We start from the raw sequence: 17,596 nt of genomic DNA, 5'->3' as shown, positions 1-17,596 counted from the left end.
CTGAACTTATTTAGGCTTGCCATACGAAGGGGTTGAATACTTATTGACTAAAGACAATTTAGCTTTTCATTGAATTTTTTAAATTAAAACAATTCCACTTTGACAACATGGTATTGTGTGTAGGCCAGTCATTTTGTGTTTTTGACCATTTTAAACTCGAGCTGTAACACAATATAGAAAAAGGTCAAGGGGTGTGTATACTTTCTGAAGACACTAACTCACTGTTCTGAATAACAATCATCAATGAAAGACAAAGTGCCAAGCTTCAATGTTTTAATATAAAACAAATAAACCCCCTTTAATTTAATTGGAGGGATAAAGAGAGATTCAAATCCCTTCCATATACAAAGGTAGTCTCAGGACAATCTTTTCAAGATTCTGCTTGAATAACTCAGGCCTAGTCTTGGCACCAGTCTGTTTAGCTATCATTCTACTCCTGTCATGCAAAACTTTGGCATTTGACAAGGAGACAAGGTGTGGAATGTTAGCCTAGGTACCAGTCTGTTTAGCTAACTCAGGCCTCAATCCACTGTCTCTATGAACATGGGTGCTCTGCTGTAACCAGCCAGTCTCACTCAGCAGTCTCCAAAGTGTTCCTCTCCTCCCGCCGACAGATCCTCAACTGGGACAACTGACTGCCTGAGGGTCCTCGATCCTCTCCTCTTCATCGTCGCCCTCCTTTTCATCCACCTCTCCCCTGCTCTGTTCCATATCTGACTCCTCGTTCCCCTTTGACCCCTCTGTTCCGTGTCCCTGCCTCGTCACTCTTTTCTCCGCCCTGTCCTTCTCCACCGCAGCCTCTGCCATGGGGCACTTGTGGTCTCTGTAATACTTCTGTCGGGTGAAGCCCTTTTTGCAGGTGGCACATCGGAAACGATAGTTGTTTGTGTGGGAGCGTTGGTGCTCAAGCATGTGGGCTCTTCTGCTGAAAGCTTTCTGGCAGTACCCACATTTATAGGGCTTGATACCTTGAGACAACAGAAACAAAAGTATGGCTCTAAATGGTTTTGAATCATCACTTTAAATGGCCGTTAAGAGCTGCAACAAGGTCAATTATGTTTACAGTTGTGACTGTAAACTGGTATATTAATCATTTACTACAATAGACAGGATAGACAGGAAATACTCACCAGAATGAGACAGTATGTGTGCCTTCAGCTTGTCTGGTCTGTTAAACTCTTTAATGCAGCCAACATGTGTCCTGAAAGCACAAAACAATGCTTTGAATACACCAATAAAAAAACACAACTTTCTGTTACATTGACGTATCTCCAGGTTTTTATTGGAATCTTTTGTGGCTCAGGTTTCCAAATAGGCTCACATATGTTCTGTTAGAAAAATATACACCTCACTTACCTAAATGGACATTTGTATTTCTTAAAGGGCTCATGAATGAGCATGTGCCTCTTCACCTTGTCCTTCCTGTTGAACATGGCCTCACAAACAGAACATTGGTATGGCTTTTCTCCTGCAATGAAATGACAGTGTTGCCATAAGCACAGCAGAGAGAATCGAGTGAAAGTTATTTGCACCATAGGGTAATGTGTCTGCATGCCTCACCTGAGTGGATGCGAGTGTGCAGTTTGAGGTAGTGCTCTGTTTTGAAGAACTTTGTACATATCTGACATTTGAACCTTCCTCCGATACCATGTGTGGGCAGGTGCCGCCGGAAATACCTCTCACAAGGAAAAACCTGTTAAAAATAAATGCATTATTTAGAGCGACTTAATTCGAACATAGCAGCGAGTGACATCCACTTTTTCTAGAGCATACCTTTTGGCAATGTGGGCAGGGGAAGTTATGTGAGGCGGTTAACAAATGCTGCTCCAAGGCCTCTTGCGTGGAGTACCGGCTTTGGCATTTCATGCACCTGAATGTGACAGAAACACTGGTGAAACCCGTAACCATGGGGTCAAACTAAAGGCCATATAAAAACAGAGAGAAGCTGTGAGCACACTGAAAAGAAAGCAACTGACTGAACTTTGTAAGCATTAGTATGACCTAATTAAGAGACTGGAGTTTGTGACGCTAACCTATAGAAAGTGGTCTCCTTGCGTGGGTTCTGCTGGGGACAGAAGCAGTGGGAGTACTGGTGCACCCCCAGCTCAAACAGCGAGGGGAACACCTTGCTACACAGGTGGCAGCGGTAGGTGAGCTGCTCCTGGTGCATCCGAGTGTGCTCCAGGAACAGATCCAGCTTCTGGAACGTCTGGGAACAGGTCTTCACCACACACTTATATACCTGAAACACAGCAGGAAGGAACATTAGAAGGATGAGTGATGAGGACAGAGCTCAAGGAAGACATCTGACAGAATAACATTTCTATTTGAATACCTGTTCAAAGGAGAACAAAAACGTTTTCCAAATAATATGAACACCGATTGCCCCCTGTGCTTAATAATGCTTGTGCTTCATTATTGTTCTGGGTAGATCCTTCCCTCTGGCCATGTGGACTCACCTGCTCTCCTTTGTGCTGGGTCATGTGAGATTTGAGCTGGAAGTAGGTGCTGAACTTGCCAGCACAGAACTGGCACTGGTAAGAGCTGTCGATCAGGATTATCTGCTTGGTCTGAGCCTGCTGGCCATTGTGCTTGCCGTCATCATCACCCAGGCTGTCTACATCAGTCTGGGAGTCACAGTCTCTCTCCTCAGGCTTACCTGGAGCTTCTGAACACACAATCTACATTTATAATACATACTTGGGCCCTTAATAATACATACATTCATTATGACATACTTAATTGATTTAGGATATTATTACCACTATGTCATCCACAAAAGGTCTAAATTGCCTATAGAGAAAAAGATTCCACAGTGAGATGATTACCTGGCTGCTCCTCCTCCTCCTCATGCTGCTGTTCGTCCTGTTGCTCCATGACCTCCTCTGCACACAGTGGGACCACCTTAACTGTGATGGGCAGTCTGGACACTGTACTGGCCACGCCCGAGGGCCACACTTTGTGTGTCTGCATGTGCTTCTTCACATTAGACTTCTGGGCAAAGGCCCGGCCGCATACGATGCACTGGAAAGGCTTCTCCCCTGTATGACTGTAGAGACATCAAAGATGTCAACGCATTCAATGCATATGGATATTGCTTTTCTGTTTGGGCTGAATGGTACATTTGGTTTGTTAAGCTCACCTTCTGATATGTTGCTGGAGATCAAAGTTTTTGGAGAAGACTTTGTCACAGAAATTGCACTTCAGCTTCTGCGACTTTCCTTTAATTTGTTCTGCTGAAGAGCCAATGGATATTAACAATGGACAACATGATTTTATTTAGCCAATGATGAGAAAACAATGTAAGCATATATTTGTTAGGGTCAGACCAATATGTATTGTATATTAACATTTGTTTTCAAATCATACCCACTGCTCCATCCTGGCCTTTCTTTACATTTTTGGGTCGTTTAGGAATGATCACTTTGTCAAACTCCTCAAGCCCAGTTAGGTTTGCAGTGATGCTGCAGGTTTTGGTCTTGGTGCCTTGCTTCCCAGGGCTGTATATTGGAGGAGTGTTGAATGACTGGCTCTCCACACACTGACTCGGGACCTGTAGGCAGAAAAAAAATGTATAGTGTTAGTGAACTACTGAGCCAAACTCTTTAGGAAGTTGCCCAAAGACTGCAGAGTACAAGTCTGTCATCCTCCTCATTCTCTGCAAATCACAGATTGCATTAGTTAAAGCTCACCTGTACAGATTGGAACAGCTGCAAGCCCAAGGTGTGAATCTCTGCACTACCACTCCCAGACATTTGAGGCATTGTGCTGTAGACCTGGACCACTGAGTTGCTGATACTGGGTGGCACCTGGGAGGACAGAGGCTGAGACTGTCCAGGTGGGAGAGAGTGGGAGGACTGCTGATGGTGCTGAAGGTAGGATGCACCTGTGTGCATACTCAGGTTACTCTGAGAAGGAAAGGTAAACACGATATGCAGTGAATAAAGGAATATACTTATTGAGAAGAATAGCTTAATTCGGGATGCAAAGTTCCATTAACAATTCCGGAAAGCTTCCCATCCAAGTTAGGCAATAAGCAAGGAAATCCAGAATCCTCCAAAACGGGATTTCTGGAAAACCAGGGAATCTTGGGAAAGTTACTGGAATTGTGCAACCCTATACTTAATTGAATGAAAACAACTTACCTGAATAGGTGGCTGCATTGCTGCCATGGGTTGGTCAATGGATGTGAAGGCGGAGATGGCAGACATCAGAACATCATCGCTCACTAAAACATTGCCTTGGACCAGTGTGTGAGTAAGAGGAGATGGAGGCACTGTGATGTATGTGGATACCTGATGTGGATAGCAAAACAAAGAAAAAAGGCTGCATTATTGCATTTACATTGCAAGTGAATTATTGTTCTGGTGCAAAAAAAAAATGCTATGATACTGTATGGGCTGGGAGTAAGTACAGGAGATAGGTAACTAGTTTATCTTGCCAGACTCATGGTGTGGGAAAAGACTAAGTGATCAACAACAAAAAACATCTTAGTTATCAATCAAAACCATACGTCATAAGCCAGTAGTGCTGTACCCACCTGTCTGTTGGGGGTCTGTGGCACAGAGCTAATGGAGGGCACAGGGGTGTAGGCATTACTAGATGCCAGTGATACTGTAGACAGGGAAGGGGCATTGGACTGGCACTGCTCTCGCTTGTGGGTCATAAAGGCAGGCAATGAGTTGAACTGTTTCTTGCACTTCCCACAAAGAAAGACATCTTCATCATCTGTAGAGGACAATTGGGAATATACAGTACCTTCAGAAAGTATCCACACTCCTTGACTTTCTCCATATTTTGATGCATTACAGCCTGAATTTAAAATGGATTAAATGTAGATTTTAAGACACTAGCCTACACACTATACCCCATAATGTCAAAGTGGAATTATGTCCCAGAGTAAAAATATGATTAACAAGTCACATAACAAGTGGCACGGACTCACTGTGTGCAATAATATTGTTTAACATGATTTTTGAATGACTACCTCATCTCTGTACCCCACACATATAACTATCTGTAAGGTCCCCCAGTCAAGCAGTGAATTTCAAACACAGATTCAACCACAAAGACCAGGGTGGTTTGCCAAAGCCTCACAAAGAAACACACCTATTGGTAGATGTGTAAACCCGACATTTACATTTACATTTACATTTAAGTCATTTAGCAGACGCTCTTATCCAGAGCGACTTACAAATTGGTGCATTCACCTTATTTAATATCTCTTTGAGCATGGTAAAGTTATTAACTACATTTTGGATGGTGTATCAATACACCCAGTCACTACAAAGATACAGGCATCCTTCCTAACTCAGTTGCTGGAGAGAAAGGAACCCGCTCAGGGATTTCACCAAGAGGCCAATGGTGACTATAAAACAGTTAGAGTTTAATGGCTGTGATAGAAGAAAATTGAGGATGGATCAACAACATTGTAGTTACTCCACAATACTAACCTAAATGACAGAGTGAAAATATGGAAGTGTGTGTGTACAAGTAACCGATGCGAAATGGCTAGCTAGTTAGCGGTGGTGCGTGTTAATAGCGTTTCAATCGGTGACATCACTCGCTCTGAGACCTTGACGTAGTTGTTCCCCTTGCTCTGCAAGGGCCGTGGCTTTTGTGGAGCGATGGGTAACAATGCTTGGAGGGTGGCTGTTGTTGATGTGTGCAGAGGGTCCCTGGTTTGAGCCCAGATAGGGGTGAGGAGAGGGACGGAAGCTATACTGTTACATACAGAATAAAAATATATTCCAAAACATACATCCTGTTTGAAATAGGGCACTAAAGTAAAACTGGAAAAAACTTGGCCAAGAAATTAACTTTGTCCTGAATACAAAGCATTATGTTTGGGGCAAATCCAACACGAGTACCAATCTCCATATTTTCATGGTGGTGGCTGCATCATGTAATAGGTATGCTTGTTATCGGCAAGAACTAGGGAGTTTTTTTTATGCTAAAAAGAAACAGAAGAGCTAAGCACAGGCAAAATCCTAGAGGAATAGCTGGTTCAATTTACTTTCCAACAGACATTGGTAGACAATAACCTAAAATACAAGGCTAATTATAAACTGGAGATGACACTAAATGTTCCAGAGGAGCCTAGTTACAGTTTTGACTTAAAATCGTCTTGAAAATCTATGGCAATAATTGAAAATGGATGTCTAGCAACCAACTTGGCTGCAAATGTTGTACAATCCAGGTACAATCCAGGTGTGCAAAGCTCTTAAAGGCTTACCCAGAAAGACTCAGCTGTAAACACTGCCAAATGTGATTCTAACATGTATTGACTCTGAATACTTATGTAAAATTAGATTTCTGTATTTCATTTTCACTTTGTCATTATGGGGTATTGTGTGTAGATGAGTGAGACAAAACATATACTTTGAATTCAAGCTTTAACACAACAATATGTGGAATCAAGAGTATGAATACTTTCTGAAGGCACTGTATCCACCCTTCCATATTTAAACTGCAATCAGTGGAGATACAGAATGGATCCTTGTTTTGAGTTACTGTAGTACCTAGTTCTCCAATCAACACAATAGAAATTGCAGTGAGACAACAATTAAGTGGGATAAAAGGGAAGTACACACCCATTGCCTGAATGGTAGATGAGCCGGAGATGTTCTGGTTGTTTGAGTCAGGGACACCTCCCTGGCCATCCAACAGAGACTGGACAGCCAGGACTGTCTGGTTGTCCATCCCTAGAAGAGAATAATAGATCTGGAGGTCAGAACGGTGCAGATCATGGTGATGATATACCATAGCACGACAGGAACAAAATAAAATAGGATTGGTGCGCTACTGATATTTTGACAACAAGCAGCCTCTCATTGGGTTGAAGCTAGCGCAAGTGGCTGTTGTTTCAATGCGACATACTCCCTCTTCTCAAAAAATCCCCAAACAAAAGAAATAGCTATACATTACCATAAGCAAATTTCAAGAACAAATGCAAAATTATCCAAATTTACTCAACCAAATGATAACTAGCTAGCTCTCTGGCATCGATTATTATAATACAAATTGTGCTTTACCATATTACATTACCATAAATACACCTCCCAGATAACCCAAAATAACCTCACTTTTTCTAGAAAAAGTTGTCTTACAACACATTCATATGTTGTTAAATTAAAAGCGTGATATATGATCAACGTGTCGATACCTTCCAGGACTTCAAATATAGCCTGCGCCATCTTGTAGTTCTTCTGTATGTAGGCTTTCGATGAATATGACTGCGTAGCCAATAACGTTATGTAGGCGGATTCTCTCTGCCCAACAGCTGGTCCAGGGCCAGTTTCAACAGTTTTTGTCATATTTTTGGTTTTGGATTCGGGTAGGAAAGGCTGATCCCAAGTCAGACGTTAACTCATTCATCACCCCTCTCGATTTGCTTCACAAAATAGTTACCAAAGAATAAGCTAATCAAATCACTTATGACATATTCAAAGGTACGCTTTCTAACAGTTTATCTATTAGCCAAAAACATGTTTTCCCATTCATAACAATGAAAAGCGTGGCATCACAGAGAGTGGCATTTCATGGGAGCCAATGACAAGTCTCGGAAATTCTGACGTTAGAGGGACGCATTCGCCCAACCAATTGAAATCGTGATTTTAATGCACGTGTATGTTTCGCGGCAAAAATATTTGGCGCGTAAACCTCAACACTTGTTCTGATCAGCTGGAACAATAACAACAATAACACAATCGGTTTGGCGCTCAGATTATAACTTTTATGGAAGGACTTCAGTCAAGGTGATCAACAAGATGATCCATATAATTTGTTTACAGGATATGTAGATTTTTTTTGTGGGGGAATTATTTGCCATTATTTCGGTTTTTGTCGGATTGGTTCCTCGGTATGCTGACCAAACGAGATGGTGAAGAACTGAGTTGGTTGGTAACGTTACTGCAGCAAGCTAGCTAGCATTCTAAGGTGCCCTAATTGTCATTTGAAAGGATGCGTAATAAATCCAGTTATTCGTCCAAGGTAGCTGAACTAAAAGTTCAGGTTCGTGCAATATTGCGTTAAGAAGAATACAAACTATTTAGGTTCCTGATTTGTTTGTAGCTAATATGTTGCTGGTACATTTAGTCTGAAACTGAATTGGTTTGTGTCTTCTGTCCCATCCTAACCCTGAAGCGAACACAACCACTTTTCTTGGCTAACAATACCAGCTAGGTAGCTAACTAGAGTAGCTAAGTTTTTCTAGGTCGTTGCAGTATTCAAGGAACTCTGCTTGCTAGCAACACAGTAAGCAAATGATGAGTTGGGTTTACAAACTGTACCAAACGAACGTTATTTTGATGTCAACCAACGTCAGGTAGTGAATTAGCAATTAACAAAGGGAAAGTAGTTGATAGATGTGGCCAGGCCTCACCGCACTCTCATTGTAAAGATGAAAACAATAGATTGCATAGAAAAGCTAGCAGCGAGTTAGCACGCTAGCTAACATTGATGCATGTTTATTTCACTTTTGTAAACTATAGATAAATTATTCAATATAACGATTTGTCTTATATAGCTACGGACTGTAACTACAGTCTGCAGCTGTCAGAAAGCGCAACAACTGTCTCTAAGGTTATTTTATAGCTGGCTAATTGTGAGGAAGCATTACCATGCATTTTTGATTTTGTGAGTTTTAGTTGTTGAAGCTTGACTGTCAGTAAGCTAATGTTAATATTAGACATGCTTAACCTCAGTATTTGTAAACCAACTCTTCTAATACGTTTGCACTATTATTCTCCCAAATTAGAGATGACTTGTGTCAGAAGGTGCTGAAAGTAGCATATCAAGCCTTTGGACTTGAATTCTGCCACAAAAGACAATTTAGGGGACTAGAGCACCCCGGCTGTGTGTGCCATGTCAGAGGCACTCGTATCAGGTCAGACGTCGGAGGATCTTTTGGCAGACTTTGAGTCTCTTTTGAATGCTGGGAGTATTGACCTATCAGAGAACCACCAGATAGTCATCATTTCTACCCCCAGCAATGTGGGCTTAAACTCAGCTGTACCCAGCAACACTGGAGAGATCCTCCTGTTCGCTACCCCCCCAAGGCCCTGCGGATGTGGTCCAGGACCAGCGACGGCCAACTCTGGGACGACCTCCGGTAGGTAGCTAGTTGACCATTTTCATATAGGTGTTGGCTGGGGTGGGAATATGATGTAAAGTTATCCCTGTACAATGACTACAGAAAGTGTGCCTGTGTGAGAAAGACTGATCTGTAGCATCCACACTAACTTTTTACCTTTGACCCCCCCCCCCCCCCATAACTTGTTTCAGGTGAAGAGGAAGCTGGACTTGGACAGTGATCACCAGTATGTCAGCACCTCTCGCCCACCTTCTCTTGGGAGGGCCCCAACGTCCACACCAGCACCACCCAGAGGTACAGACACCCGGTTCATAATTCAAATATAACTATTCATTTGAATTCAGTTGAAACTATTATAATTTTGGCCAAAGACAATAAATAAAAGTATTTTCATTATTGTGTCCCGCTCTCAGTTACAAAGCCTTCGACAGAGAAGTCTCGCTATGACACATCTTTGAACCTGACCACCAAGCGCTTCTTAGACCTGCTAGCCCAGTCTCCTGACGGGGTGGTGGACCTCAACTGGGCCTCACAGGTCCTGGAAGTGCAGAAGAGACGCATCTATGACATCACCAATGTCTTGGAGGGTATCCAGCTCATCTCCAAGAAATCAAAGAACAACATACAATGGCTGTAAGTCTGGATTCTCGTACTGTACAGTATGACAATATCAAAAGTGTGTTCTGACCTTTCTGGCTTATAATCCTTATTGTGCGTGCCTCTACAGATATTATTCAATACATACAATACACCATCATCAGTGATTCCACAGGATATGTGTATTAGCTAAAAAAAAACACAAAAAACATTATCCTAACATTCTGTTTGTCACAGGGGGAACCGCATTGATGGAGCATCTGTTTCCCGTTACCAGGACCTACAGAAAGAGGTCTCTGATTTGACACAGGCTGAGGAGAAACTGGATGAGCTTATTACCAAGTGTAACCTCCAGCTCAGACTCCTCACTGAGGATACCCAGAACAAGAAATATCCTTTTGTGTCTTGTCTGTCTTTCTGTTTGTGTTTCTGTGCTTTTTCTATCTACTGTATGTATTTGAATATGCATTATAGGTCAGTGTTTTTTCTTTAACATAATTGCACGCTGGGTTATTTGATGTGTCAGGATCTACGGAAGTCTTTTGACTCTCCTGACCAGCTGGTGATGGTCATCAGAGCCCCGCCAGAGACCCAGATGCAAGTGTCAGAGCCCAGTGAGGTATGTGGGAGGATAATAGACCAATGGACTCTTGCTCAAGACTCTCTTCTGGACCAAATACTGTATTCCAGCTAATGTGGTTTACATACCAACCACAACTATTGAATTGTATCCTCTCTGTTTCAATAAATGATTCCTTTGTTGTCTACTGGCAGGGCTATCAGGTCTCCTTGAAGAGCACCCAGGGTCCCATTGATGTCTTCCTGTGTCCAGAGGACATTTCTGGTGTCTGCAGCCCAGTGACAGGCATCAGCCCTTCTAAAGCCACATACCAGATAATGCCCCAGCCTGCAGAACAACCACAGTGCAGTTCCACACAGGAAATGACATCGTCAACAGCTGCGTCCCAACAGAACTCCTCTCCACTGCCATTGTTTCGTGAAGCGGGTAAGCTGCTCTCACTAGTGTCACACTGTCACCCTGATAGGATCAAGAATGCCAGGGATTTCTTTCAAGAAATCCATTAAAGCACAACTCAAGGCAATAAACAACCTATCTGATAGAAAACAGCTTATGGCAATCAATATTGGTCAGAAACACAAGGTGAGACGGACTACCCAGCAGCATAGCGTATTGTACTTTGTTTACATAAGACAACACGTCACATTTTTTTACTTGAGAAATGCTGCACCAAACACCTTAAGTAGATTTAAATTGCCCGACCAAAACCTATGCAATAATGTCAGTTAATTACAGATTTCTTGAGTTGTCTTACAGTGCATTTTGTTACATTACAGCCTTATTCCCGTTACCAGGACCTTACAGCCTTATTCCCGTTACCAGGACCTTACAGCCTTATTCCCGTTACCAGGACCTTACAGCCTTATTCCCGTTACCAGGACCTTACAGCCTTATTCCCGTTACCGGGACCTTACAGCCTTATTCCCGTTACCGGGACCTTACAGACTTATTTCCGTTACCGGGACCTTACAGCCTTATTCCCGTTACCAGGACCTTACAGCCTTATTCCCGTTACCTAGACCTTACAGCCTTATTCCCGTTACCGGGACCGTACAGCCTATTTCCCGTTACCGGGACCGTACAGCCTATTTCCCGTTACTGGGACCTTACAGCCTTATTCCCGTTACCAGGACCTTACAGCCTTGTTCCCGTTACCAGGACCTTACAGCCTTGTTCCCGTTACTAGGACCTTACAGCCTAGTTCCCGTTACCAGGACCTTACAGCCTTGTTCCCGTTACCAGGACCTTACAGCCTTGTTCCCGTTACCAGGACCTTACAGCCTTGTTCCCGTTACCAGGACCTTACAGCCTTGTTCCCGTTACCAGGACCTTACAGCCTTGTTCCCTTTACCAGGACCTTACAGCCTTGTTCCCGTTACCAGGACCTTACAGCCTTGTTCCCGTTACCAGGACCTTACAGCCTTGTTCCCGTTACCAGGACCTTACAGCCTTGTTCCCGTTACCAGGACCTTACAGCCTTGTTCCCGTTACCAGGACCTTACAGCCTTGTTCCCGTTACCAGGACCTTACAGCCTTGTTCCCGTTACCAGGATCTTACAGCCTTGTTCCCGTTACCAGGATCTTACAGCCTTGTTCCCGTTACCAGGATCTTACAGCCTTGTTCCCGTTACCAGGACCTTACAGCCTAGTTCCCGTTACCAGGACCTTACAGCCTTGTTCCCGTTACCAGGACCTTACAGCCTTGTTCCCGTTACCAGGACCTTACAGCCTTGTTCCCGTTACCAGGACCTTACAGCCTTGTTCCCGTTACCAGGACCTTACAGCCTTGTTCCCGTTACCAGGACCTTACAGCCTTGTTCCCGTTACCAGGACCTTACAGCCTTGTTCCCGTTACCAGGACCTTACAGCCTAGTTCCCGTTACCAGGACCGTACAGCCTTATTCCCGTTACCAGGACCGTACAGCCTTATTCCCGTTACCAGGACCGTACAGCCTTATTCCCGTTACCAGGACCATATAGCCTATTTCCCGTTACCATTCCTAAAATTGAATATTATTATTTTTTTCCTCATCAATGCCCCAAAATGACAAAGCAAAAACAGGTTTTTCGACATTTTTATAAAAAATGCAAAACTGAAATACCTTATTTACATAAGCATTCAGACCCTTTGCTATGAGACTTGAAATTGAGCTCAGTTGCATCCTGTTTTTTTGATTGTCCATGAGATGTTTCTATAACTTGATTGGAGTTCACCTGTGGTAAATTCAATTGATTGGACATGACTTGGAAAGGCACACCGGTCTATGATGCCACAGTTAACAGTGCATGTCAGAGCAAAAACCAAGCCATGAGGTCAAAGGAATTGTTCGTAGAGCTCAGAGACAGGATTGTGTCGACTCACAATTCTGGGGAAGGGTAACAAAAAAACGTCTGCAGCATTGAAGTTTTCCAAGAACAGTGGCCTCCATCATTATTAAATGATTCTTCCTAGAGCTGTCCGCCAAGCCAAACTGAGCAATCGGGGGAAAAGGGCCTTGATCTGGGATGTGACCAAGAACCCAATGGTCACTCTGAGCTCCAGAATTCCTCTGTGGAGATGGGACAACCTTTGTGTAGCACAACCATCTCTGTAGCACTCCACCAATCAGGCCTTTCTGGTAGAGTGGCCAGACGGAAGCCACTCCTCAGTAAAAGGCACATGACAGCCCGCTTGGAGTTTGCCTAAAGGACTCTGACCATGAGAAACAAGACTCTCTGGTCTGATGAAACCAAGATTAAACTATTTGGCCTGAATGCCAAGCGTCACGTCTGGAGGAAACCTGGCACGATCCCTACGGTGAAGCATGATGATGGTGGCAGCATCGTGCTGTGGTGATGGTTTTCAGCGGCAGGGACTGGGAGACTAGTTGGGACCGAGGGAAAGATGAACGGAGCAAAGTACAGAGAGATCCTTGATGACAACCTATTCCAGAGCGCTCAGGACCTCAGACTGGGGCGAAGGTTCACCTTTCAACAGGACCACGACCCTAAGCACACAGCCAAGATGACGCAGGAGTGGCTTCGGGGCAAGTCTCTGAATGTCCTTGAATGGTCTAGCCAGAGCCTGTACTTGAACCCGATCTAACATCTTTGGAGAGACCTGAAAATAAGTGTGCAGCGACGCTCCCCATCCAACCTGACAGAGCTTGAGAGGATCTGCAGAGAAGAATGGGAGAAACTCCCCAAATACAGGTGGGCCAAGCGTGTAGCGTCCTACCCAAGAAGACTCGAGGCTGTAATCGCTGCCAAAGGTGCTTCAACAAAGAACTGAGTAAAGTGTCTGAATACTAATGTAAATGTGATTTTTCAGTTTTATTTTGAATACATTTTGTTTTGTCATTATGGGGTATTTTCTGTAGATTTGAGGGGATGACGACGACGACGACTATTGAATCAACTTTAGAATAGGGCTGTAACAAAATGTGGAAAAAGTCAAGGCGTCTGAATACTTTCCAAATTAACTGTTGATTCATTCTGACTATTTTGAGGAAGTGATACTGGCTTTGTTCCTATTGTGTCTCATGGGGGACAAACATCAGTAACTGCCACATCGAACCACACCCCCAAAGACTGAAATCTTGTTCTTCTTAATGAGCAACAGAGAAACCCATACAGAATCGGTGCATTCAGTCGCTCTTTAACATTCCTCAATGGCTATTGGCCGTGGTCACTAAAACTGCATTTCCATTTTTTTTATTTTATTTTTATTTTTACAGGAGCAGTCCTGGAATGTTACCCGTTCACTAACTTGGAAGTGCTGCCAGAATTTGACCTTTCACCCTTGTCATCCTCTGACTTCCTCAGTGGGGAGGGCCTTGGTAACCCACTGGATGGGTTCATCAACCTGTCCCCTCCACAAACCCACAGCTACCACTTTGGCCTAGAGGAGCATGAGGGCATCACTGAACTGTTTGACTCTGACTTTGGAGACTTCACCCCACTAGAGTTGGGGTGGAGAGAAACACCCACAGAACAAGAATGAGGTTGTATCTCTATGGAAACACCCAATACACACCCTTTTCCCCTCAGAAAAGTATTCCCATGTGGCTAAAATACAGAATTGTACAGCACAGACAGTAATGGCACTTAAGTCGTCTAGCAAGAGGTTAGCTTTAGATGGCTATTTAATTTATTTCTATACAGATAATGTTTTTGTACCAAGAATGTTTTTTTTTCTTCTTCCCCTCAGTGGCTTGAGAAGGTGTACTTGTGGGATATGGACTTATCAGCTTGGAAGCTAGTACTGAATTTGTTAGGTAGGCATTTTTGCCATAGTCTCAGGTGTAAGGAAGAGTCAGACTTTTCCACTAAGAGTTGGGTTTCAGATGCATTTTAAGAAGTCTTACAGTATAGTATGTTGGCCAATGGTAATGGCAGGATATAGCCTATGTAGGTTAAGAGACCTTTTATAGATGAAGTTTGGGATGTCATGCCTTAAAGCAGTGGTTCTCATTCCTGGTCCTGGGAACCCAAAGGGGTGCACATTTTTGTTTTTGCCCTAGCACTACACACCTGATTCAAATCATCAAATCCTGGTCCCCAGGACCAGGATTGAGAACCAGTACCTTAAAGGAAAGATTCACCCGTTTTGAATGTTATATCGTTTTTGTGCATCTCTGAGCGATGTTCTATCGATTCCTGGGGTCCTTTCATGTTTTCATGTCTATCTAAGCTATTGTCTTTTCAATCTTGAGATGCACAAAAACACTTACATTCAAAATGGGCAAACATTTCCTTTAACATTGATTAGATCTGTTTGGTAACATAATTACCAATAAGAAAATATGATCTCTTTTTAAAACCTGTCCATATTGGTCTACAGTTTGAATATATTGTTTTACCAGGCTTTACATTTGGTTGATTGTCAGTCATACATTATATCACAGTTTGTCATTATCATGAACCTTATCACAGCTCCTTTTCTGCAGGTCTTATGCAGTGCCTTACAACAACAACATAAAAGTGTTGGATGGATGCAATTCAGGTGTTATTCTGTGTCTATAATTGAGGTTTTTGAATGAAAGTGTTAGATTTGAATTTCCTAACAGTAAATTGTGGATTACTACTATTTGGGGCTGTCAGGCTACTTACTTTACTTGAGAATTCAGCCACTGTGTTAAAAGTGCTTAAGGGAATTTAACTCTGCAGTCAATTTCACATTGTTCAGCACTTTGTTTTGTAACAACATTACAAAATGAGCTTTTTTTCCCACAAATTCAGTGGTGAAAATAATGACTTGTACCAATCCGAGTGGTTTATCAAGCATGTCTTTTGTATCAAATTAGTTTTTTGAAGAATAAAAACATTGCTATATGGGGTAGTTGATGATGATAAAAATAAGGTGAAAACAAACTGCAAAGAGTTCCATTAACGTAAAACAGACATTTCTAGTTCCATCCCGTTGTTTAATAAGTGAAAGACAGACAATTTATGACTGTCGGGCAAGTTGAACCTGTGTATATTTTTACAAACAAAATACAAATAATTCCAATACTGATCTTTCTGATTGGCCAGGTCGATGAAGACAGCTGCACAATACTGTCTTTTGTCGATGGCGGTTATGGTATCGTTTCGGACCTTGAGCGTTGCTGAGGTGCACCCATGAGCAGCTCGGAAACCAGATTGCGTAGCGGAGAAGGTACGGTGGGATTCAAAACGGTTTGTTAACTTGGCATTTGAAGACTTTAGAAAGACAGGGTAGGACAGATATAGGTCTGTAACAGTTTGGGTCTTGAGTGTCTCCCCCTTTGAAGAGGGGGATGACCGCGGCAGCTTTCCAATCTTTAGGGATCTCAGATGATACGAAAGAGAGGTTAAACAGGCTAGTAATAGGAGTTGCAACAATTGCGGTGGATACTTTTCGGCTTTGGTTATTGTTTTGGTGGAAGATCCAGGACCAGTGGAAGCTTAATTTGCTTCCACTGTTCATGGGGCCCTTTAGGTCAACAAACATCATGAACTTTACCCTGTACCAGGACATTTTATCCAAAATTCTGGTAGCCACTGCCAGGAGTCTGAAACTTGGCCGCAAGTGGATTTTCCAACAATACGATAACCCCAAGCACACATCAAAATCCACAAAAACATGTTTTTTTGACCCAAAGTCAACATTTTGCCATGGTCATCTTAGTCTCTGGACTTGAACCCCATTGAAGACCTGTGGTTTGAAATGAAGAGGGCAGTCCATAAGCGCAGACAAAGGATATCAAGAATCTGGAAAGATTCTGCATTGAGGAATGGTGTAAGATCCTTCCAAATGTGTTCTCTAAATGTATACATTTTTAGAAAAAGGCTCAGTGCAGTTATTCTCTCAAGGTAAGTTATTGAAAGGTATTGAAAGTAGGTGGCAATCATTTTTTACCCCTCTTTGAGAGAGAAAAATATTACATGTTAAACAAAATGCTTTGTAGCTCAGTATTTGTATTATTTTATACAGTCTTTTCTGCTCATATTTATCAAGGTTGCCAATAATTCTGGACCTCATTGTATATGGCACTTCTGCGTACATAACTAATTTACATTTTTGGGTAAATTATCATTAAAATCAAGCAAGCAAAAAAATAATCCTGATTTGCATGATCGGTAAGTGCCTTTCAGAATTTAATCTCAATCCCTGGTTCAAAATATACATAATTGAAATGTCACTGAGTTTTAATGTGTTCTTTTACTTCACTGAGTGTACAAAACATTAGGAACAGCTTCCTAATTTGAGTTGCACTCCCTTTTGCCCTCAGAACAGCCTAAATTTGTCGGGCATGGGCTCTACAAGGTGTCAAAAGTGTTCCAAAGGGATGCTGGCCCATGTTGACTCCAATGTTGAGTCCAATGCTTCCCACAGTTGTGTCAAATGACCTGGATGTCCTTTGGGTGGTGGACCCTTCTTGACACACACGGGAAACTGTTGAGTGTGAAAAATGCAGCACCATTCCTGTTCCTGACACACTCAAACCGGTGCGCCTGGCACCTACTACCATATCCCGCACTTAAATATTTTGTCTTACCCATTCACCCTCTGAATGGCACACATACACAATCCGTGTCTCAAGGCTTAAACATCATTCTTTAACCTGTCTCCTCGTCTTCATCCACACTGATTGAAGTGGATTTAACAAGTGACATCAAAAAGGGATCATAGCTTTCACCTGGTCTCTCTATATCATGGAAAGAGCCAGTGTTCCGAATGGTTTGTGTTGTCAGTGTATATGTCATGTATTGGTGGATTCTCCATTGTTGAGCGGCCTGACTTCTAAGGTGTAATGTTTGCGCCAAGCCAACAAAATGCTCATCACATACAGCACCAAGTTTGGGAACAACTGTAACCTCTC

The 17,596-nt window shown here is 42.8% G+C and overlaps 2 protein-coding genes across 9 annotated transcripts; one reads left to right on the top strand and one right to left on the bottom strand.

Annotated features, from left to right (window-relative positions):
* Window positions 1–259: 259 nt before the first annotated feature.
* On the bottom strand, window positions 260–7,303 carry LOC124032073 (zinc finger protein 341-like). 8 transcript variants are annotated; one of them, XM_046344132.1, is made up of 15 exons: window positions 7,166–7,303; window positions 6,594–6,704; window positions 4,541–4,654; window positions 4,146–4,295; window positions 3,693–3,908; window positions 3,370–3,553; window positions 3,143–3,236; window positions 2,829–3,049; window positions 2,460–2,668; window positions 2,034–2,242; window positions 1,774–1,870; window positions 1,561–1,693; window positions 1,357–1,468; window positions 1,131–1,201; window positions 260–968 (listed from the first exon to the last, which is right to left on the bottom strand). In XM_046344132.1, exons 2-15 carry the CDS (start codon window positions 6,660–6,662, stop codon window positions 619–621), a joined length of 2,229 nt encoding a protein of 742 aa, XP_046200088.1. In that variant the 5' UTR covers window positions 6,663–6,704; window positions 7,166–7,303; the 3' UTR covers window positions 260–618. The 8 variants fall into 8 exon arrangements, with proteins under 8 accessions (XP_046200088.1, XP_046200089.1, XP_046200085.1 ...); XM_046344133.1 differs by having other exon boundaries at window positions 2,460–2,665; window positions 4,541–4,728; window positions 7,166–7,216; XM_046344129.1 differs by having other exon boundaries at window positions 4,541–4,728; window positions 7,166–7,215.
* Window positions 7,304–7,646: 343 nt separating this feature from the next.
* On the top strand, window positions 7,647–15,695 carry LOC124032072 (transcription factor E2F1-like). The gene is given in 9 exon segments (XM_046344124.1): window positions 7,647–8,013; window positions 8,759–9,051; window positions 9,053–9,112; window positions 9,286–9,388; window positions 9,508–9,727; window positions 9,929–10,081; window positions 10,196–10,310; window positions 10,466–10,697; window positions 13,988–15,695. Coding segments are annotated over 8 exon segments (1,335 nt in total). The 5' UTR covers window positions 7,647–8,013; window positions 8,759–8,865; the 3' UTR covers window positions 14,254–15,695.
* Window positions 15,696–17,596: the final 1,901 nt, after the last annotated feature.

The sequence above is a fragment of the Oncorhynchus gorbuscha genome, linkage group LG03, assembly GCF_021184085.1.
Source record: "Oncorhynchus gorbuscha isolate QuinsamMale2020 ecotype Even-year linkage group LG03, OgorEven_v1.0, whole genome shotgun sequence".
Classification (NCBI taxonomy): domain Eukaryota; kingdom Metazoa; phylum Chordata; class Actinopteri; order Salmoniformes; family Salmonidae; genus Oncorhynchus; species Oncorhynchus gorbuscha.
The sequence above is the reverse complement of the archived record's forward strand: the minus strand, read 5'-3'. Positions and strand labels throughout refer to the sequence as shown.